General features: G+C 46.9%; 1 protein-coding gene across 6 annotated transcripts in view; it reads left to right on the top strand.

The window, feature by feature from the left end:
• The window catches only part of Mesk2 (misexpression suppressor of KSR 2), a 50,327-nt gene that overhangs the window by 11,960 nt on the left and 14,857 nt on the right, over positions 1 to 23,510 (top strand). For 3 of the 6 annotated variants that reach the window (XR_012993975.1, XM_076325830.1, XM_076325834.1), the window contains exons 1-2: positions 11,110 to 11,461; positions 14,615 to 14,668. The exons of 1 other annotated variant lie outside the window; for it this stretch is intronic. Coding sequence is in view for 4 of the 5 variants with exons in the window: in XM_076325830.1 (XP_076181945.1) it covers positions 11,247 to 11,461; positions 14,615 to 14,668 (269 nt within the window). In the remaining variant the exon portion in view is untranslated. Of the gene's footprint in view, positions 1 to 5,474; positions 5,606 to 11,109; positions 11,462 to 14,614; positions 14,669 to 23,510 lie in introns of those variants that run through there. 2 more of the 6 variants (XM_076325833.1, XM_076325832.1) reach the window with 2 other exon arrangements.

The following is a 23,510-nucleotide window of genomic DNA, read 5'->3' as shown; positions in this document are numbered from 1 at the left end:
CGTAATAATATTTATGAGTATCCTGTTAATATTACACGTATCCTGTGCGCGCGCGTATTACGAAACGCGTGCATAATCGAGCGCGAGATGTACAATATTCAAGCGAGGCAATTAACCGTCCCGACGTCGACAAAAATCGATGGAAAAATTTTTAACGAGAAAACTCGCGATATCGCGCGCAATGTGCATCTTGATTAATTCGAAAAAAAAATGAACTGCTCCGTAAGTTGACCGAAGCTTCCCGAGTTTTAATTAGAAACAAATTTCTACGTGTATCAGCGAGCAACAATTTCTCCGTGAGCGAGTTCCGTAGCGGTTTGCGCGATTAAAATGCAACCTGACAATCTCATTCCCGCGCGTCTAATTATTATTCAACCTAGAACAAAGCCACCTTAGCCGAGAGAATATAGTCAAAGTTGTCTCATCGCGGCGGCTCCTCCTCGCATAATCGCGCGAAGCGTCGCGACTCGAAATCAGGTCGGAGACCTTGCAAAGTGGCTACGTTGGCTTTCAGTTGCCGCGGGCCGACGTCTTTCCGTTCGTAATTTAAAATTTTCGAAAATGCGTTCCGAAGCGTAATTTATGCCGGGGAACGCGGGCCCGCTTTCGAGAACTTGGAGACGTCGCGTCGTCGGAACTTGATAGCCCGGTTCGCGACGAGAACGCGTCGAAACCACCCCATTCGCTCGAACAACTCCGCAAAGTCTGATTTCTAATTGACGAACTGCGAACAGTTCTCCGACGGATAACTCGAATCGATACAGTCGAGCTTACCGGAAGATATTCTCGGCTTCGTCGATCGAAGCTGAACACACTCCGTTCGAAACGAAAGAATTCGATCGTCCCGCGTCGAATAAATTTATCGTCAACGCTGGTTTATTATTGGGTCGTCCGGTGAGTCATTCTTTTTTCCAAAATGGAGAATATATAATTGAATAAAATGTTTGTACACTTTGAAAAAATCGTGTTTCGTTTTCACCGAAAAAAAACGAAACGACTTTCCGAACGATCCAATAGATCTATCGATCTCTTTAAAAATACTAATCGACTCGCGAGACAAGAATGTCTTTTTTCGTTGTCCGTGAGTAATCGATCCAAGCGCCACACCTCCTAAAATAAACCCCCTAAAATAAATATTCGTTTCAATATCGCATCCGGCGATCGATCGATCGTCGTTGAACAAATCTTTCCACGGAGGAAGAGTAAACCGAAAAATACAGCGCAACTGGAAAGGAACGAGAACCCGACTCGAGACAAATCTATAGGACGAAATAATAAATTTTCCTCTTTGAAAAAAAAAAAAAGAAAATAAACGACTTTGAAAGTCGGTCGAATTGGCGGAAGCATCGCTGCGTTAATACGAATATCCCATGACCGTGTAATCACGGTATTGTAACGTGCCGGTTCGGTCCCCCGTATCCCGACTTCTGCTCCGCTGGCGGAACGTCGACGTAAAACGCGGCAAAAAAAAAAAAAAAGAAAAAAAAAACAACACACGGATTAATCGCAAACAACGTATATTGTTAACAGCGATGTTTACCGTCGAAGTTTCAGCAGCTTTGTACACCCGACTCCCGTGATCTCTCGTTTGTAGAAATCCTCTCGATCCTATTAATCGGGACGCGCGCGCAAGGATTTTAATTAAACGTACGGAGATTTCTCCGCCGACAATGGCAATTACGTCGAGAGAACAACGTAAAATGAATACGGGACGGATGATCTCGCGGAACGAAAGGAATCGTAACGCGGGGAACCGTCGTCCAACGTCTGTTATTTCACATTTACGTCTATGGAAATTTCCCGCGGCGCGGCGCAGCGCGGCGCGGTGCGGCCCCCTTAAGAAATATGGTGCGCGTCTTTTTGAATTACTACGTCGGGCGATGCTCGACGTGTATTAAAATCCTTTTAAACGGACATAAATAAAGGTACGCTCTCGGCCAGGTAATCTCCAGGGAGGATTACCCGCGCGACGTCCCAGCCGGGTGGAAGACACTCTCGTTTACCTCGGTGTCGTCGAGTAGGGCGTAGACGCTGTCACGGAGAATAGGTTGCGATTTTATCCGCCCCGTACTTTCGTGCACGTCCACCAATTCAAAAACGTCGCCTCTATCCGAGAGATCTCGTCCTTCCCGCGCGTCCACCTCCTCCTCATTCTCCTTCTCCTCCTCCACTCGGAAATTTAATCTCTCTCGCTCGCGTCAAAGTGAATCCCATAAAATAGAACGTCTCTGTTAAGCTCTCCGGAGAGCACTTCCGTTTCGTTGTTCCATTCTTCTCATATTTGACTCGATTACGAGGCAGTGGGAGGAGAAACGGCGCGCGACGGACCGAGGGTACCAGAGGAGGACGTTCTCGAACCGGTCTTGGGGATTCTTGCGGACTAATCTCGAGAACGAGGTAAATGGTAACTGATCAACGGGGAAAGCGGACAGGGATGAAAGCGGAACGTGACGGCCCGGAACGCAATTGAATTCCAGATCTACGTCTGACGTCGTAATGCCACTCGGGATAGTATCGACGCGTAGATTTTCAGTGCGGGACCGATGCGCGGACGAGACTGTGAATATCGTGACGTGTTCCCCGATCGGGAAACTCGGTTCCATTCCTTGAGCACCGATCCTCCAAACTTTATCGCGATTAATAATTTCACGACCGATCGAAATTCGATCGAAAGGGTCAGTCGCCAAATTACGAAATTAAGAATCTGACGAATTCGAATCGATAGCGATTATTGTCGCTTATTGACGGATTATTATCCGTACAGGGTCTTCCTAGGGTGAATTTTACCTAGGGTAAATAGAAGTACACGAAAGGCATCGATGATCGTGGATCGGAATAATCCTAAATTCAGAGTAAGACGTCGAGTATACGATACCTTTTTATTGTCCTCTATGGTAACAATGGTGGAATTCTAAGAGAAGTATAACACGGAAATTATGGATCTTCGATCGTACGTTTCCCAATACTTTTAGATTTACGATACGTGAAACTCTTGCGGAAAGCTTCTACTGTGAATTTATAAACACCGTACGTTTACGGTGCAAAAATTCTGAGGTACAATATTTATACACGGAGTGTCCTTGGGACCGGTGCGTGCACGTAACGCAGAGGGCACACGATCACCGAGCGGTTGTTTCTCGTTTCTTTCTTGGCGAAAGTGCGAACGAGACGGTAAGGGAGTCAGAGGGACAAAAACCAGAAAGGAACTGTACGAGACAGGCAATGTGTTATTACGCGCGAATATAGTATCATAAATAATATCAGGCGTCGAAGAGTCGAAGCGTTCAAACCATCTGACTCTTGCTTTCGACAAGAGACCAGAGACGACCACTCACAATGACAAACGTGTCGTCTCTTACGTAGCACACGTTTATATACTATGGTAAATCGTTGGTTTCGAGTTTATCGCTGAACAAACCAGTGTCAACTGGATTACTTCTGTTACATCTCGTGATAATTCTTACGAAAACCCGATACGAGCCCAACTTGAACCCACACTTACCATTCGAACGGTCCATTGTCTGTGCATATGTTTGTACATACGTAAAAATACCAATAAAAAAATACAGTAAGAAATTCAACCATTTCAATCTTCTTGGAAGTCAATCGCGAATAATATATTATTTTGAATTTTGAAAAAGATCTCTTGCCGCTAGCTGGAAATATAGGAACTATTTTATTAATCAGAATTATTTTCGCGTCCGTATCTTTGCGCTTTGAACTCGGAATCTCGAGACGCCATTGGTCGCATTACGGACGAGACAGAATTGAACGAATATTCGATAGAACTTACTATTCTATGATACAGAGCATTTTAGAGTACGAAGAGAATCGAAAATAAACGATCCATCTTACGAGACTCGGTGTCGCGATCTGAAATACCAACGTTGTAAGATATCAGTGGTTTCGAGCGACCTCTACGCGCAAGAACGGAAAATCTGGGAAGTTTATTCCAAAGCACCGAGGTCGGTAAAGATAACAAACGAGAAAACTCGTTCCTGTGTATCGATTGTTGTCCTATCGAATTATCCGTTTCAAAAAGCGGTAACGATGAGTTTCGAAAGCGGAACAATCGTCGTGGATATGTATTTAAACGAATCGGCAGTCGAACGATAGTTGGATAACTTTGAATAAAACTTTATTCGAACGATCACCCGAAAAAAATATTTTATCCGAATAATTTCGTACGCGTAATTATTGTTCGTTATTCGTAGAGTTCACCTGTAACGAATAAAACATCCAGATCGTTCGTATTGGCCACACAGTGAATGAAAAACTTTCCTCCACCGTTCGGTACACTAATGCAAAAGTCACGTGTTCGTGATCGTGGCCTCGGATTGCATCAGTGTGTCGAGAAAGAGAGGCAGTTCCTTTCGTTCTCGAAAAATCTACAGTTTATGTGCATACATAAGTAAGAACATTCACCACAATTCGTACAATCCAGGAAAATATTATAGGTATAAAAAAAAATGGAATGAAATAAATTGTTTAGAAATTTTTCCACCCTATTGTACTTTCCCACGTTACATAAATTGTGGTGAATATTCTTGCTTATACACGTATGTACCTGAGCAACGGTTAACGCAAATCGAACTGTAAATTTTTAAATCCGAGTCAGTTTCTACGTTTCGTTGTGTAGCCATTCTTCACGATTTGGCCACCACGAGATAAAAGTTTATCCAGGTGAAAAAATATTTATTTGTCTATTTATACTGGTAAACCTACCTGTTGCATACGTACACACGAATGTTCGCGGCGTGTTTGCCTTGGATTCTGTTTCCCAGCGAAACAATTAATTCTTGCCGTGTTTAGTTTGAATTCCTACGTGTACCGGTGCTGAAACGGTATTCCAGTTCCGATCGATAAAGTTGAGAACGACGCGAGAATGGTAAAAGAGAAAGCATCGGTCGCAACGTAGATCGTACATCCTTTCCGACACATATATACATCAATTTCGTTCGTATTCGTAGAGTAGGTACTGCAGATTGCTGCTCGACCGATGGAGAAAACTTTCGTATCTTCTTGACGAATTCTCGCTACGAATCCGTAAAGTTTCCGTGTTCTCGCTGGATACGGTGAATGGTCGCTTTACCTTGTGTCGCTCCGAGTCGTTGAATGGTCAGGTAGAGTACACTCGTCGTAGTACACAGTCCGTAGTGTAGCGTGAAGATGTCGATAGATAGTCCGTAACCGGTTCGATCCGCTGTGCACCGCGCACGTAGCGGTGCGCATTCCCATTGACCAGTCCGTAGTCTGAGTCGTTTATTGGGGCCAATAGTAATCGTGCAGTGGCTTTGAGAACACGGGTACGGTCTCTGGTTAGTCTCGTCGTGGTGCGTTTCCACACGTCACGTCGTAAGAAAGAAGGGCAACCGAGGAAAAGACGAGCTGCGTAGCGCCGAACGGAAGAAACGAAACGTTCGTCGTCTGTTCTCGAGGGTAATTGAGAAACAGACGAGCGGGCAGTTCCGGATACAGGATCGGCAACGTCTCGTTACTCGCTCGACGCGTCTCTATTTCCGGTGCTATCGTGTCCGAATACCGCGGAGAAGCTGCAACTCTTCTTCGGTAGCAGGATTCCGCAGCGGGAGCCGCGCAAAACGAGGTGAGTCACTCGCGTATACTCCGCGCCGTGAATCTTCCTCGATTCGGGTAAGAGGTTCCTCGACGCGCGACAACATTTCGATCGATGACGATTCCGTGCCGTTAGACGAACCGTCGTCGTCGTGGTCGTTGATGACGGTAGTTTTGCGCGCGTATGCATGTCCATAGTGTCGTGCCCGGGCGAGTTCGACCGATCGTCGCGATCCACGCAAAGTGTTCCCGTAATTCGTCCGCGAGGAGTATTCGACGCGAGCCGTGGTACCTAGGCTACGAAGCGTCGAACTTCGTCTCCGTAGAATCGATCTCGTTCCACCCGGTCGCGTTTCGGAGCAGCTACTCCGATTCCGCGGTTCACCGTCGCTACGAGTATCAACGATACGATCGAGGGCTCGACGCGTCGCGACGACTCCGGTACGTGGTTACTCGAACGAGAAACGAGGTTAGGCGTTACACACGCGGCCGTCCATGTGAAAAATCAATACACGACCCTCCTGGGCTGCGATTCAGACGCGCGCGTACGTATTCCCGGAATCGGGGGAATCGTTCTTACGGTAAAACAACGATCGCCGCGAGTACTACCTAGAAAGCTCCTCGGTCGGATCGATTTCAAGCCCCGTGGCTGTATGCGTGTACGCGTACACACCAATAGTGGTTGCGCGCGAGCTGGAGACCGCAGCTGATCCCCACGGTTTGGGTTTTCGCGGGCACAGCTGCACCTCGACCGAGGCGATGCGATGCACCGTGCACGTTTGCGGGTTACCTACGATACCGAACGGGAACGAAATTGGAAAAGTTCCCCGCTGAATTTTAATATTCACGTCGTTCTGCATCCGCCGTGAAAGTTTAATGGGATTTCGATGTCACGCTCGAATATCGTATTAATAACGCTCCGGAGAGAACGACGCGGGACGTTCGTTAATTTCGAAATCGGTTTATCGCCGTGCGCGAATTCTCGTGCATCGTACCTGTCTTTCTTTCTTTTCTTTTCTTTTTTTTTAAATCTTGTACCTTATCGATTGCTCTTTTCCGTACGTGCGTCGGTCTCAAAATATAGATCGCGCGAGACTACAACCGCACACGATTCCGTGAACTGAAAACTTTATCGACATCGTTCGTAAAAATTTCCTTCGTACATGTTCCGTTCGTTGTTTTCGTAGCGGGCAATGTTTTCTGTATTTTTTTTTTTTTCTTTTTCTTTTTATCAGTTCGTAGTAAAAGTTTGAAAAGAAACGAGAAGGAATCGAGATTGGGTGTGTTACGTCCATAACTGCGTCCACGCATGGCATTTTGTATTAACTGTTATTGTACAAGATGACTGTTGAACTGGAACGGGTTACAGTTACTTTATAAGAGAAAATAAAAAAGATGGTAGAAAAAGAAAGAAGAATGTCGCTCCGTTTAATTTCTATACACCTCTGACAATTTTCTCTTCGTAGATGGAACGATGCACCTACAGAATGCAATTGCGTTGTTCTTGTTTTACATAACTTACGAGCACTCGGTGTGCGAAAATATTAAGGTAAGGATCTAGCGAATCGAGAATTACTTCGCGAGGTATTTTACATCGTTATCGGGTAGTTATTGCATCGAGCATTCGATAGAAACTGCGGATATCGTAACCACTGTATCGTATATACCATTTTCTACCATATTTGTACACGCTGTTTACGTTTCGCAACCCTAGAAAGGCTGAATCACGAGTCGTCTATCCATTATTCGTAATTATCTTTGGAAAACGACCTTTGAAATCACCCATTTTTACGAAGTTACGGTCACTTTTAATTTTAAGGGAGAACCAACGTCGCAGAAAAGGGACGTTCGTATTTTTTTGAAGTAAATTTTACGTTTCGAATCATTTTTAATCGCGCTCGATAAATTCTATAAAACGATATCGTGTAAATTCGACGCAATTCTTTCGGAATTATTTATTCTAATCTAACCGTAACTTTATAAATCCGGTGTTACGCGTTTATTGGTCCCACGTACTGTTCGAACGCTTATTACGAACTTGTTTTCTACCGTTAACTTAAAATTGCTTCACATTCTACAAATTACGTTTCACTCTTTCGCGAGTCGCTTCTGTTAATTTCCTCTACCGATTGGTTCCTCGTCGTTCGATTAGTTTCGTTTCGAGCTTCCTTTTACATTTTTCACGATATTTGTAACACGATCTTATAATTAGATAATATTCGAGCCTCCAGAATCGATTATTTGCTTTTGAATTTATTCGTCGGCAAACTTTTACGAAAAAAGGCGCGTTAATATTTTTCGTAACATTTCGAATCGTAAATACAAAAGATACGTTCGCAGCAACGATATTAATCAACGCGCAAAACATCGATAAAAGTCGAATTCGGTTTGTACGAGTAGACCGCGCGACTTTGATTTTTATTGCTTCTTTGATCACCGAGCAACGGTAAATAAAATCATTTTACACGAGAGGAATAGCGCATTTAAAAAAAAATATCCGTCCAACGATCCTCGTCCCCAGTTTTTCTAGGGAAAACGTACATTTCGAATAATGAAATCGGCACGAAAAAAAAACAGCGCAAACTCGTCGTGATTTGTCGTGATTTATCTTGGCCAATCGAGCGCGAACGCGGGATCCTCGAGTGCGAAATGTCGCGTGAAATCCTCGAGACTCGATGTAAGGACGACGAACGATGTAAATCCGTGAGAAAGAGTAAAGGTAACCCTGCGAAAGAAACGAAATTCCAACCGCGGCTCGTAGACCCGCGTTGTTACGTTTGTAAAAGGTATTGTCCCCGGAAGGTCTCATTAAAAACTAGACGACACAATCCCTCGTCGAGTTTCCCTACTTTTATTCGGAGAAGTGCTATAGCCCGTCCCAGTTGCCAGAGTCGGTCTGTACGAAGTGCGATCCCCGGGGCTCGATACCGAGGAGCGTGACGCACAATTCCTGGTCTCGTTACGGAAGAAATTTTCTTGCCCGGTGAAGGTTTTAATTGGCAGGAAGGCCACGAGGCCGAGACGAACGATCGCGTCGACGTCCCCTCGGACGCGAAGATAGTCGCCCGGTTGTTAAAAAATGATCCCTAGGTGCCCGCCTGGGTACGATAACGAGAATCTCTCGTCGTCGAACGAGCATCGCGCATCGCCGCGCGAAACGGGATTCGTATACGCGGTGTTACGTTATCCTCTCGATCGCGCTCGTCGATCGAACCGCGTTACAAATTCGCTACTCGGCGCGATCGTTCGCGATATCGAGAGTCCGCGACACGAGACACTGGTCCCGTGTCGCGAGGGAAATCACCAGTTTGCACGAAATCGTCGATCGTCGGCTCCGATTTAGCGGTAGGCACGGTATCACTTTGCATGCGCGTGCCTGTCGTCCCGTGCGATGTTCTGTTACGTACGGGACCCGTTCGCGAAGCACGTAATCAGCGATACGATTCGCCGTTACGCGGACCGGGCCGCGGATCTCGACCGATACCGATATTTTTTCACGGGGGCACAGAGCGATCACGAGCTCGGCGGCCTGTACGCGTCGCGACGCGTGTAAAACGGACCGCTGATCACTGTTTCGCGGTTTCTATCAGCATCTGCGTGTTTCCACAAAGGCGAACGGCGTAACACCTTGCAATCGGCATGCGGCCACGCATGATTATCTCGATGTGTACGAGTCGATGAGTTTTTATGCATGCTGACGCCACCACCTTGACACGCAATTCACTTCCTCTCACAATTTTTTCTTTTCGCGTTACGGACGTTTCGGCAAACGCGGCATCGGCAACGATCAAAAAGCTTTACCAACGAACTCTCCGTTACCCGGATGAAACGACCGACCGGGAATACAGATATCGGGTGGTTCGTTCCGAATCGACGACGGTAATCTCGCGAAGCGTATCGAGATCTGGAATCGGGGATGGGCGTGCCACCGGAAACGTTCCGTCGATTCCGTGACCCGCAACATCTGTCCCTTTCTTAGACGGATACCAATTAAGGAACGTCGAATCCGTACGGGCAGGTGCGCGCGGATACGATACAATTGTCTCGGTACTTGTGACTGCGCGCGATATCGCAGCGAACGTACATCGAATACAGATCGTCAACGGTGAAAACCAACTCTCGACACCTGCCCGTAATCTCGACGAACGATTCCTTTCGCCCATCCCGTTTATTCGTACGCGAACGACGAAATCGTAACCGTCGATTATTCGTACCGCGAGTTACCGCTACAAAGGGTGCGGAACGTCTTCACGATCGCGCGGAGGGCAGTTCTGCATCTTTCCGATGACGTTAACGACAGTCTGTAGAGTCCTTTGTGCATTTCGAACGTGCATTTCGCTACGACTTTGTGTACATCGGACGAGAGACGTTACATACGTTGCTGCGCGTAGAATACTATCGAACAACGACTCGACGATCAAAGTATCGTAAAATATTGAAAATTTCTAAGAGAAACCTTAACCCTTTCGTATACGAAGAATCAAATTCGAAAATGTGTCATCTGTAGTAAACACGGAAAAAGACGCGAGTCGAGGTATTATTGTTCAAAATGCGATGTTGACTTACGCGTGATTCCATGCTTTGATTTTTATCGCACTTGATTATTAATATTGCATTTGGCTTTGAATACTTTAGCAATTTCCTTATATCGTATCAAAGAATATTATACGAGCTTTATAATACAATGTATAAAAGAGTAAATTACGATTGTAAAGTTTTATCATTCGTAAAGTAAAACGATATTACCAAATACAGTAAATATCCTTGTGAAATTTCGAGAACAAGAAACTTCTACTTACTTCCTAGCGTAACGTACCTCTGTGTCAACCACTAATACTCCATTCGCAGCAATGAAATTTTCTCGCAAACGCTCCGTAGCGAAAGGGTTAACACGCGAGTTCCATCGATGTTTCGCATATACGTTGAATCCGGAACCGAAGCAACGACGAATTAATTATTCGCGCGGACTCGATAACGGACGAGAATTGAAAAGGGCCGTACGAAACCGGCGGAAGAACGAAGCAATTAAGAAAATTACTGGAGCATCGCCGAGGGCGGAAGAGAGAAAAAAAAATAAAAAATTGTAGGCGGTCTCGTGAACGCGGTTTCCATGGAAATTCGGTCGAAAATCCGGTCAGTTTCTTCTCGCGACGAAGTCGTTTCTCACGATGCGGTGAAATTTCGTTCGGAAAATGGTTCCGGATATCCTCCACCGAGAACGTTAACCGATTCTCGAACGAGCGAGGTTTTCCTCGTCGTTGGAGACCGGGTAACTGTTTCTTTCCTAGCGGTGGCTGGTAATTAATGAAAAACGACTCGGAGTGGTTGGGTTGGGTTCGTCGTGAACACGTTGCCGATGCCTCGATCGATAGTCCGAGCGTTCACACGGTACCTCCTTATCTTGGATTTTCTTTATTTGCCCGTTTGCCCGTTCGTTTGCCTTGTTGACGTACGATATTGGCGTATCGGCTTCGGGCACGCGTATCAGCATCATCGACAACAGCGGCCAGCAACGAGGACGCGGTCTCTGGAACGCGTTCGGCGAAGAAACGCGTTAGAGATAGAAACGCCGGCAACGGTGGACGGGATCCGCAACGAAGACGTCCGAATAGGTCGTCAGAGTGGGTAGGCTTCTTCATCGTGGGCGTGCAAGAGCAACCGGAAACACCGCCATGCCGGCAGGTATTGGCGCTTCGTACAGGTCGTTAGGCGACCTGGGCGAAGACGTTTACAAAAGCACGACGATCGTCGAGCAGACACAGACCACCGGACAGAGCGTACTCGAGACCGTGAAGAAGGCTTTCGGTTTCGCCTCGCCCAAGGTCGAGCTGAGGAAAAAGGACCCGCTGATCGAGGACCGTCGCGAGAGCGTCTCGATCGTCTCAAGGTAATGCCTTATACGTTATTGTCCGCGCGTACAGGGGAAAAACCGGTCGGCAGGTAGGGTGACCACGGTCTCGGGACACGGGAGTTTCGCTTCCTCGCATTGTTCTTTATCGACCTCGGACCCGTACCTTCGATCCACGACGACGTTTTCTTCGGATCCGATACCGACGATTGGACTCCGCTCGGTACAGCTCGCGAATTCGTCCCGTTGATTCGCTATTGCCGCGAGATCGATCCTACTCCGAACGGAGACCGCGACGACCCTGATAATCGTAACGCTTAAAGAAAATATATCGAGTTGTTCGGAAAGTCGTTTCGTTCTTTTCTTCTTTTTGTGAAAATGAAACACGATTTTTTCAGATCGTACAAACATTTTACTGAATTGTACGTTCTCCGTTTTGGAAAACGAAATCACTTTCCGAACGACCTCGTGTATTTACTCTTTCACAATTGTCCCTTTCGACGAAACGAAAATCTTCGTTTCTTTAATTATTCTTCCGTTCGTTTCCAAATATCGTTCGTCGATGTTCGCGGATAAGATCGCGCGAAACGTCGAGAATTTCGAGTTCAAAGACACGCGCGATCGATGACAGAGCCGGCCCGAGCGGATCCTAAGGAGGTCGCGGAATAATCGGTTCGAGGTCGAAAATGTCGGTGGTACGGTTAGAGTGCTTTTGCTATTGGCCACGGTGGTGGACTGGCGTCGAGGAATCGATCGTCACAGTTTCCTGCCCTTTTTCACCGTCCGAACGAAAATTGCAACCGCTCGGTTTACTACCGAGAAACGTACCGCAACACGGGGCCGGTCACCGATTCACCGAAAAAACCTTTCGACTCGCTGACTCGTCGCGTTAACGGACGCGGAAACGCTACTTGTAACGAAAAAAAAAAGAGTAAAGAAAAAAAAAGAACACTGGGAGTTGGTCCGTGTCTCCTGCGTACTGTACACGTTGGGCTAAATCCAAGGGGTCGTGTTGCGCGCGGAACGTGCTCTCTTTTCCTCTCTTTTCGGTGGTCGCTACCGCGTCGGTCGATTCGACGGAACGCAAATACGTTCCTCGGTACCACCGTGGAACGTTTTCCGCGAAATAAAGGCAATCCGAGCGGAAAAGAATAATAGCGATCGATTCGGGGGAAATTTCGCAATAACGTTGCCCGGTGTCGTTTTTTTTTTTCCCGATATCGAGCACGGTCCTCCACCACGGTAATGTATCGTTTCTCGCGATGGTTCACCGATCGAGAATCGATAACGCACCAGGCGGTAATACGACCCCGGTTGATTTCGATCCCCAACGCGGCCGCTCGGTGCGCTTCTTCGACTCGATCGACGAATCGAAGCGGGCACTCGCGTGAGCGCGAGCGCGTGTCCCTGTTATCGGTATAATCGAAGACTGGTTTAACCTTAAGCACGGACGGACTTTAGGACCGGAAGTTGGTGCCGCGACTATTGATCGGCCTGGGCACAAAAGCAGGCCACGAGGTAAGCCGCATCATGCGACCTGAACGTCGCTCCTTTCCTCACGCTGAACACTTCCACCGAGTATTGCAACGGCTAGCGAGTTCCCTAGATCTCCCTTCCATCCGCTTATGCCCGATTCGCGGTTACGTACCCGCTTGCTTCGATCGTTTTCCGTGTTGTCACGTTGCCACCGCTTACCGAGTCAACGCCGGTGATACGTTCGCGGCACGTCGATTTTAATCGCGACGACGACGACGACGACACCGTCACGGTAATTAATATTCCCGTTCCTTTGTTCCGGCCGAGAACGACGAAACAATTACGTTTAACCCTTTGCGCTCGAAGCTTTTCTCCTACCAGAAACTACCACCTGGATGAAATCCTTCGAATCGTCTGATTAATTTCAAACGGAACATTTTCCTTTCAACGTTTCGTATACATCATTTTACGTCTTACGAGAAAGGAGTGATTCAATTTTAATTTCAATTCCAAAAATGGTTCTCTCAATTGGAAAAAGTACATCGAATTGAACGACGATCGAGGATCGCCTCACGAGTGGAAAGGGTTAACGTCCGATGAGATTTTTACGATTTCGAAGACTCTTCTCGATTCGAGAGCGGTTTCACGGTTCGGTCGTTCGTTCGATCGTTGATCGACGCGATACGATATCTCGACACGGTCGAAGTCTTCGATTGAATCGCCTTCGAATCGATAGTTCGAACGTCGGAACGCACCGATTTCGAAGACTCGTCTCGATTCGAGAATTCTCGCGATCACGTCGTTCGTTCGATCATTAATCGACGCGAAACGATATCTCGATAGGTTCGAAGTCTTCGATGGAATTGCCATCGCGAATCGACTATTCGAACCCCGGTGTACACCGGAGCACTGTGAGCCGTACGCGTTACAAGATTCCCGTCCCGTGAAACTATCACCGGCGTTGTTACGTTATTATCATCGTTAGCAGTGGTCGTATTGTTTTTTTTTTTTTTTTTGCATGCACGTAGTCTCTTGTTCCTTTGTCCTTGCAACGCTCGAGTTGCATTAGCGTGTGCTTCGTGGCGCGCGACGGCAACGCGTGCGTTGCGGAACCGGCTTCTCGGTTCGAGAGATCCTCGTGTGAGGTCGATCCTCCGAGAACGACGGGCCGGTAACTATTCGGTACGACATCGCGTATATATCTCCATCGCACGGATCCTCGATCACCCCGAGCGGAGACAGAGAACTGCTCGGAAAAGTTCTCTCGGTCGTCGTCGACGATACGAACCGATCTTGTCTCTCGTCTCCTCGGTTCGTGTCGTCGCACGACTCTCGTTTTCTCTCGTGGATCACCTTCGATCGAGGCGACCGTGCGACCCGACTCGATCGGTACAGCCTGGAAAAATCCAACACGCGCGCGTCGTTCCGAGTAATTTTCTCGCGTTTCGTGCACAATCGTCGCGAAGAATCGAACATCTAACGTAATCGTCGCGAAGAATCGAAAAAAAGAATCGAAAATCCGGCGGAAATGGCAGTGAAAGAGAGACAAAGACGCGACTGAATCCCGTGCCGGTCGTTGTATCGTGTTTTTCTTGGAACGAGTTGAAGAATTTCTTTGCCTGCTAAATATTGTAGTTCGTTGTTGGTTATTCCGGGTAGAGGCTGTAGCGCCGCTAGGGCCGGGCGTTGTTATTATTCGCCGCCATTTTGTTCTAGGGAAAGAAACAGGATGTCGAGTGCAGCCACAGCCGAGGAATCAGCACTTTTGGGGTAAGTTTCGTCGAGTAAACGGTAACGAAGGACTACGGTAGATCCTGGCTGGTAGAACCGATTCGCAGCGAGCGGATCATTCGAATCGAGAACCGCGCGAACGAACGATCGTTTCGATCCGACTCGTCTCTGTCCGGTTACACGTTCACTGGTCGCGAGCGTACCTTTACGTGTCGTTTATCGACGCGCAGTGTCCGTTGTTCCGTAGGGATTCTGAGGTCTCGACGAGAATCGACATTGACCTCGTTGTCGGTGAAGCCGAATGATCGTCCGGTGATTGGCAGCCGCGTTATTAAGAACGACGCAACGTTCTCGGTCGTTTACAGAACCACGGACGAGGGAACTCGAGGCCTTCGACGCTGCTCCGTCTACCGTCGTTACCCGAGGCGAAACACGACGCCGATTCCGTGAACGGGATGTCATTTTTGTAAACGTTTACTTTCTTTTTTTCTTTTTTTTTTCCCCCCCATTGTACCGCGTTGTCGCGAGTCCCTCGAGTTGCCACGCAACGACGAGTCGATAGGTTCGCGTTAACTCGTGGTGCTCGAGAGAAATGAAATTGTGCCCGCAATGGCGGCGGCGGGGCACGTCGTTGCGTGTCTAGCTCGCCTCGTATCTCCTCTCCCCCGACGTTCGTCGAACGATGGGTAGTTTTGTTCCTTTACGATATCGCGAGCGAGTATCCGCTTACAGGGAAGTTCGAAAGCTACGAGACCCGGTCGTTGTCGTTACTTACCCAACGAGAGCTCGACGATTGTTCCGTACCGATTTCCAGGTCTGAAGTCGGGGATTTCGTTTATTCGAACGAGCCAACGTACGGTCGTGTCGTGCTCTCCTTATCGAATCCCTATCTCTGAAACGTTCCCGGGAAAACTTCCGGGCGTTGTCGCGATTACCGTTTCCTCGTTCGAATGTAAATTTTCAACGCAATTAGGCCGTCCGAGTGTCGGCATCGGTCGCCTACCGCGCGACGAGAATCGCGCGTTCCTCGCGAAAGAACGACGTCGTTCGCTTCGCGAAAAGTTACGTCACAGCTACGAAGTTGGCGCCGCGTTACGTACCGAGCGTCGCGCAAATTGCTCGCTGGTTCGTTTCACTTTGTTCGAAGTTCTCGCGCGAAACGACCGATGCGAAGAAACCGTAGGGCGGGGACCGTGGAAACCGAGTAGTCCGTATTTGCTTGTCCAACGAAATATCTCCGTTACGCAACCGTCTTCGATCGTTTTCCCCGCTAAGTTGAATTTCGAACACCGTGTACGCGTCGTATCCGCGTCGCGTATCGCCGCATCCGTTCGAGCGGATCGTAACGAATACTCCGCTTCGAAACGTACAGCGAAACGTACGTACGTAGGTACTCGTTTCCGCGACACGAGAGAAGGACGAGCCAACCGACCGTGCTCCGTCGCCGTTAATTATATTTCGAGACGATCTCTCCGTCCTTGGCACGGTTTACGGGGAAATAGAGGATCATCGACGCGTCAACGTGTAACGCTCGCCACGGAACGCGTTCCTCGTTCGATCGAACTCTCCTCGAACGCTCGACTCACGATCCTTCCCTCGACGTCAACAACTTAATCTCGTAACTAGTTCGCCGCTTTTTCCACGGCACCGGAATTGCCCAGACAGACAGACGGACGGACGGACAGACCGGCGCCCTACTTACGATCGAAACAACGGAACTCTCTCTCTCTCTCTCTCTCTCCCTCTCTCGTTTCTCTGATAGATTTTCGCGGTCGAGCAATTAACAGGAAGATTGAGATTAACCGTCGACCGTTAGACCGAGACGATGGACGATCGTTCCACGTCGGTTCCTCGTTTTAAAAGTGTTCGCCGTCCGCGCGGATAAGGGCCACGTTTCTGCATCGCCAAGGAAAGGAACCGTGGAGGATATCGATTAACTCGTGGTATTTGTGTCGCAAGCTCGCGATAGTCGGTAACGCCACGGACAACCGACCGAAATAACGTCATCGTGGATGGAGAGAAGAAAAAAGAACGAGTTTACGTTCTTGATCGATTCGTAGGGCCTCGAAGGAACTCCGAAATCGGTGTTCGTTACGTTGCACGGAACGAATTTAGTTAGATCGCGAAAGGATTTTTGTATCCGATGTATCGTTTCCGTTCCAAACGGAATACATACGTGATTCTTCCACGGTCGGTCGACGGATCGGTGTATTTTTCTTTTGTTTCTCTCGTTGGAATTTTGTTCGAATTTTCGAGCGTTCTCCGGGGAGTCGAAAATACAGATAACCGTTCGTTCCCGAACGAAAGGAGACCGTTAATCGATGCTACGTAATTGCAGGAGCGTTAAACGGTTTTCGTTCGTTTCCGTGCGCGGGTGTTGCGCGAAAGATACGCGATGAAAAATTGCGTCGGGGGTGCGGGGCGGGGTACGGTGAAATATAACGTTTCCTTGCGACGTCACGACCGCGTACGTCATTTTGCTCTACTTTCCCTGAAAATTCGTTTTCGCGTCGCTTGGCCGCGAGCCAGGCCCACCCGAATCCCTCGATCCCGGGCTTTGCCTCAATTTCCGATTCGATGAAAACAATGCGACCGCCGTTCCTACCGAGATATCATCGATACGGTCTAAACATTGGAAAATCGTGAAATCGGCTCCCGTGTTTCTCGACGAGGAGGAAGGGAACCGAACGTTTCCAAGAGATAGAGGATTTACGTACGAAACGACGATTCCTGATTCGTTTTGTCGCGCGCGAATTAAGAGCATCGCAACAAGTGAAAAGTTTCGACGCGAACGCGTAATTATCCGAAGCGGAAACTCAATTGTCGCGTTACGCACATTATTGAACGACCAAATGATCGTAAATTCGCGTTTCTTACGATTTCTTACAACCTAGTGAAATATATTCTTCGCGTCGTGTCATCGTCGTTACAATTCTTCGATCGTCGTTATCGAATCGCGAGGTAACTTCTTTCCGATTTCGACGCGTAACGTTTCTCGATCTCCCCGAGAAACGATGCGTTCGCGTCAGAAATTTCGTTCGAAACGTGCATCTTGCACCGTGAACGACTCACGGTTATCGTCGCGAAAATAAGTCATCGAATTTAACGAACGTCGATCGATACACGCGCGACGTAAAAACTGTTGCAAACACCGTAGGAACGTTTGCTCGTCGTATTCGCCGATTGCCATTTATTGCAACGCGTGTACCGTTTTCTTGGCACGGAAGACACCTTTGACGATAAAACTGGCACGAGACGGACACTCGTGATTTTCGTAAACGGCCGAGCAAAAAATATACCTTACGCGACGTTGTACGTACGTTGTGTCGGCGAATCGAAGCGAACGACGTCATTTGTTTCGTTCGAAGGAATGTTTCTCCGATCGAGAGCGCGTTTCTCGTTGGAAATTGACAGGAAAAATCGGCGTGAACTTACCCGACGATCGTAACCGATCGTGAAACGAAACTTGTTCGTTTCCCGTGAAACGCCGGTTGTGAGCGCGATTCACGAGCGAACGCAGACTTCGGTAGCGTACGTTTCGTAATTAGCGAGTACGCATGAACGTAGACAGACACCCCAGGAATAGTTGGAAACTAGAACAGAGTCCCCGGCAGTGTCTCGTCCCAACAACGGAGGAAAACTGAAAGGTAAAAACCATTGTTGTGCAGTGATTTTGCGGTTAATGCATGGAGAATGAATAGACGAAGTAAACGTTCGACCGTCTACCTGGAGATGCATCTTTTATTGACATGCGTATGCGAACCGCCCGATATGTTTCTAGTTAGACGAGAAATTTAGTTTGTTTTTCTCTGGATGGAATAATAGCTTCAGCGAGACGTGCTCTGCATTCTGCATAGATTTACGGGCGGACTCGTTCGCCTCCCCTGTTTCAAAGGAAAGCTGGTGGACTCCAGAAAGGAAACACGTAAATCGATCTATCCCCGGCAGCCTCGTCTTACCGTGCATACGTATTTGCTTCGTCCGTGAGCGGTAGAACCGGCCGACGAAAAGAATCCGCTGTTCGCCTCGGTTAATCGATCGGTAAAAAGGCTACGGACGAGAATATCGAATGACGGGGATATCGAGTGTTTCCCGTGGCGGTTAGCTCGGCTTCTAGCGAGACCCGATGTCGACGAGAGCGTTTCTTACGAATCCATCGTTTTTATTTTATTCGCTTCGTTAAGAGCAACCACCTACCGCGGTACCGTAACCTCTACGCGCGATCTGCTTCAACATTTAACGCGTACTTCGTACAATATTTCGCATGGTCGCTCGCCTCCATAAATTCGCGATCCGTTCGTTCGCGATCGAAGTCGCACGGACGCTCGCGACGTATTGTACGATATTTTACGTCCGTTCGAACGACACAAAATTGGTCGACCATTATTTACCGCCTTCGTCGCAACGAACGAGACACCATCGTGCAATTAATGCGATACCTATTTCGGTCACCGCGAGCCTCGAGCGCGTTCTCGCGTTTATCTTGGCCCAAATTTAAATCAACTTTTTAAAAGCAACGATCGCTCTCGCATTCAGCAACTGCGATTAATTTGCGTCCGAGTTCAAAGCTCGGTTTAAGCCCCCTTTCACGGGCGTACCAAAGGTCGGTCCTTCCGTCGGTTTTTCCTTTCGTGGACTCGTTTCGACCGCGCAAATTAAATCCCCGCTCTTTTCACCTGTATCGCGAACCGTTTCCCTAGATTTTTCGAACTCGTGTCGCATATCGCCCGGAGTCGAAATACTTTTGTACGAGGTTTCTCGAAACGCGAGATCTAGGATCGATTCGTGTTTCGATCGCGATCTTTGAATTTTCGCGAGCAATCTCGTTGTTCCGGATATCTCTCGTCTCGTTCGCGTCGCTCGACCGGTTGGAAAAGCAACAAAGCTCTTCGAGCGTCGTTGCGAACTGAAGGAGCAAACCATCGGAATTTGCATAATCGATATCAGCTCGACTACATCTTTGTACCGTAAAAGGGATACAATAGAAATCTTTGAATCTTTGAATAATCGATCTTTAATGTTTCTTTCGCTGCGAAACTTTTTCAAACAATCGTACATTATCGAGAAGGAGAACCGAATCGATTAGCAATATTTAATGCCGCTACGTGCTTCTCGTTGGAATACTCGAAAAGGACTTTTCTTCTATCCGAGTGACATCTGCAACCTTGACTCGTCCAATTATTTCGTAAACGATTAATTTACATTGAACAAGCGTTACGATTCAATGTTGATCGCAACTGACGATTACTCGAAGGTAATTCATTCTCGATACTTTGCTTCTTCCGCGGGGCAGTATTCGATTATAAATATGAAGTTTAATTGACGTAAAACACTCTGGACGATGAAAATCGAAGAGCAGAAGGCTCGGACGCGTTAAACTCTACTCCATCGTTGCGGTCTTCATCGACAACTACGGACAGGAACACGACCAGACTTCAACCGGAAACGATAGCGTGACGTGCCAAAGATACGGGAAACCACGCGCAGTCGGATTTACTGTGCTTGGAAATTCAATGAAGTAAACTCGGAGAATACATTCAAACCGCTATAAGTACTGTTCTATTTTTAACCAGCAAATGAGGCAGTCGCAGTAGCGAAGAGATCGTTATATTATTTTAACGAAGGAGAAACAAAAGTGTAAGCCGCGTCCACCGCGTAGAACCGATTATTTTCGTTTGGGAGAGGAACGAATGCACAGAATAATGTTGTCCGTCCTTTTAATGGAAAACAGAAATTGCTTCCTGCAAAAGGAGAATAAACTGTAGAACGTTCCGGAGCTAATGGAATATTATGAAGCGAGCCAGTATTTTTCTTTTTTTTTTGTTCTTCTTCTTTCAAGCAACAAAGATGGCAACGAAAGAAAGAGGAAGATAAGTAGGAAATTATACTTCGTCCTTTGTACTTCCCGTAACCAAGTGACGAACGATTAGGCAGATAGTATTATCTTCGTATTCGGATGAATAATAGGTACGATACTTGTAGAAAGAAAACGTAAATTCTAACGTCGCGTTTACACGGCGTAAAAACTTAATTGATCGGTCCATAAAAACGAGATCGTTAAACCAGTATGAACTATTAAACATTGATCGTAAAACTTTCATGAGTGATTTTAACGCGAGTTAAATGGAAGTCTACGTCAAACGATCTCTCTTTGTTCGATGTACGTTTCGTTCTATTCGTTGCTCCCATTTTCGCACAGAATCCGGCAAAATAATTCTATTCTTCGCGATGATGATATTGCAGCAACGAATCAACGAATTCTTCTTTTTTTTTTCTTTTCTTTGAACGGTTCTGTGTAATTAGGAAACAATCAATTAAGGTACGATAGAGAGCATCGAACGAATCTTCTTTAAAGCTTAGCTTGTTTCGCGGCCGATAAGTACTTATAAATGGCCAATTAATTTTCCGACGGATTCGATTTCTTCGTTATCGGGGCTCGTCGTCGGCAATTACCGAACGTATTTCAAACTAACCGAAACTTTATCGCGATTCCTATTTCAAGATCTCGAGACCAGGTACGAAGGGAATACACGGTAGAAGTTTGTGTGTACAATAGGATTTGAAAACGAGACTGGGCCATTATCGAATCGATACGTTGCCAAACATTTGTACATCCGTAAATGGAAATAAATGCTTGCACGGTAAACACCTGTCCGCCCATATGTACTTACCAGTATTCGCGAATGTCGTCCAAGTTCGTCAATAACGGCACGTTGGGTAAATTCGCTATTTGATTTCTTTTTGCTTCTTATTTTCGCGATGCGTTTCCCTGCGTTTGTTGCAAGGTTTATTTTCACGGTGACGTCACGGTGTATACGTTACCACGGAAACGCGATCGCGATAATAAGATGAATCAAGTTTACTATAGTTCGCCGGCGTACTATCAGGGTCAACAACGGAACGCGATATATCTATTTCAGACTTTATCTATTTATCGTTAGATATCTCATTGCGAGGAACCGTTATCGCCTCGGCTAAACTCAAATACATTGGTCGTTGTTTAAATGCCCGATAAAGACTTTTCTTTCGAGATAACTATGGAAATGTATCGAATAACCGTTCGAAGTAACAATATTTCTCCGATAAAAGTAAAATTACTCGTGTCGTCGAACGTTGAACTTCTATCGAGAAATATTCGTATTTCGTATTTCGTATTTCGTATTTCGAATCGGGTCGTGCAAAACCGTATGTATTTATTTTATCGAATTTGTCTTTTATCGTATTTTGCAAGCTGTCGCCGTTTAACGCGCTCGTTTGTTACAATGTTAACCGAATATCGTGTTTATTTTCGAATAAAGTCAACCTGACGCGGCTCGACCGAGGTCGTAAATCCCGGGCATAAATTTAATGAAATAGTTTACGGAGAGATTCAGGGTACGTCTGCATTTTAAAAGAAAGAATTCCGTGCAATATCTCCTACGAGAAACCCGGCGTTGCATGGAACGGGCGAATTGAACCGGACGGGGAAACACGCTGAAACGGGGATTTAAATGGCAAAAATAAAATTAATTCGTTGCCAACCGTGGCCTAGCGTTCGTAAACCGCGAACACCGATACGGAGAAAGAAACCGGAGGTATTAACAAAATTGAATTTCTTTCTTTATAGTTGTACGTACTTAAATCGTACAAAAGGGAACGGGAAGGGAGTAACGTGGAAATGATATTATTGGAAAATCAATTTACACCGCGTTGGTTCTCTGAATAGCAAAACAAGGGAAAGAAATTTCCAACAAAAGACCAGGAATACACCCGAGAATCCAACGAAGAAAGTAACTTCTTTACGAGGTCGAGGGATGGTATTTTCACTGATATTTCTGCAAAGGGAGCGTTCCTTTATCTCCCTCGAACTTGCAGAAGCGTCAGCATATAGGGAACAGGTCAGCCCGAGTTCCTGACATTTTCCCGGCAAACTAAATTAGGTCGCCTCGTAAATCCTGGGAAATACAGGTCAAAGTAGGTTCTTCGGGCATTAGGCGGCAGGGAGCACGGCACAAGTACAGTATGGACAATTAACACAATTGCCATTAATCACTCGGAATCCTACTTACTTGCATTCATAATTTCCGTAACGAGCGGCGAAACGTTCCAATTGGTATCCCAGAGAGAAGATTAAGCGAAAGGTTGAGTCTCGTCTTTTCGACCGGAAAGAATTTCCGTAATTTATTAACGAATCTCGAACGGGAGATCCGATCGATCTTCGAGAGCATCGACAGTGGCAAAGTTAATAACTCTTCGTTTCTCGAATCCACGGACAGAATTCTCTAATTTCTTTCGAATTAGAAAAGTTAACGAAGATACCGCGCGATCCACCGTCTCGATCGCATTACGCGTTAATGGTATGAAAAATTGCTGAACCGCGATCCCCGTGTCTTTCGCAATCAACGTGCATACACAGTGCGTAGGTATTAAACGGTCGTTTCACCGAGAAGTGTAATGCACTTTGGAACATTACGGGAGCTTTAACGAAGAAGAAAAGTGTGCTCCTCCGTGTTCCCCCTCGCAACGTATCTGCAGCTGAATAAGAGTGCAACCGTCAAAGGAAAATTGCGCACACAAATCAGAATGAAAGCACGTGGCGCTGGTACTCGGTGACACCGGCCACCTTCAGAAACACACGATCCTCCGGCCAACCACGCCACGCTCGGCAGGGCGTGGTCTTTAGGATCGATACCATAAAAAGCTCGCTACACGTCCACCTCCCGTAATAAAGTGCGCAACTTTGCGTACATACAGACATTAAACGTTTCAACGAGTTTCATGCAAATTTCTCTATGCGTTCAGTGGGCGCGCACTCGGCTATAACCTTTCGCGCGCAGTCTAATAACTTCGAAGAGGCAGCAGGTACAAATCCTCGACCTGTTCGGAATTATTTCTGGTCGTT

The sequence above is a fragment of the Ptiloglossa arizonensis genome, chromosome 13 (assembly GCF_051014685.1).
Source record: "Ptiloglossa arizonensis isolate GNS036 chromosome 13, iyPtiAriz1_principal, whole genome shotgun sequence".
In the NCBI taxonomy this organism is placed as follows: Eukaryota; Metazoa; Arthropoda; class Insecta; order Hymenoptera; family Colletidae; genus Ptiloglossa; species Ptiloglossa arizonensis.
This window is presented reverse-complemented; position numbering and strand designations above follow the sequence as displayed.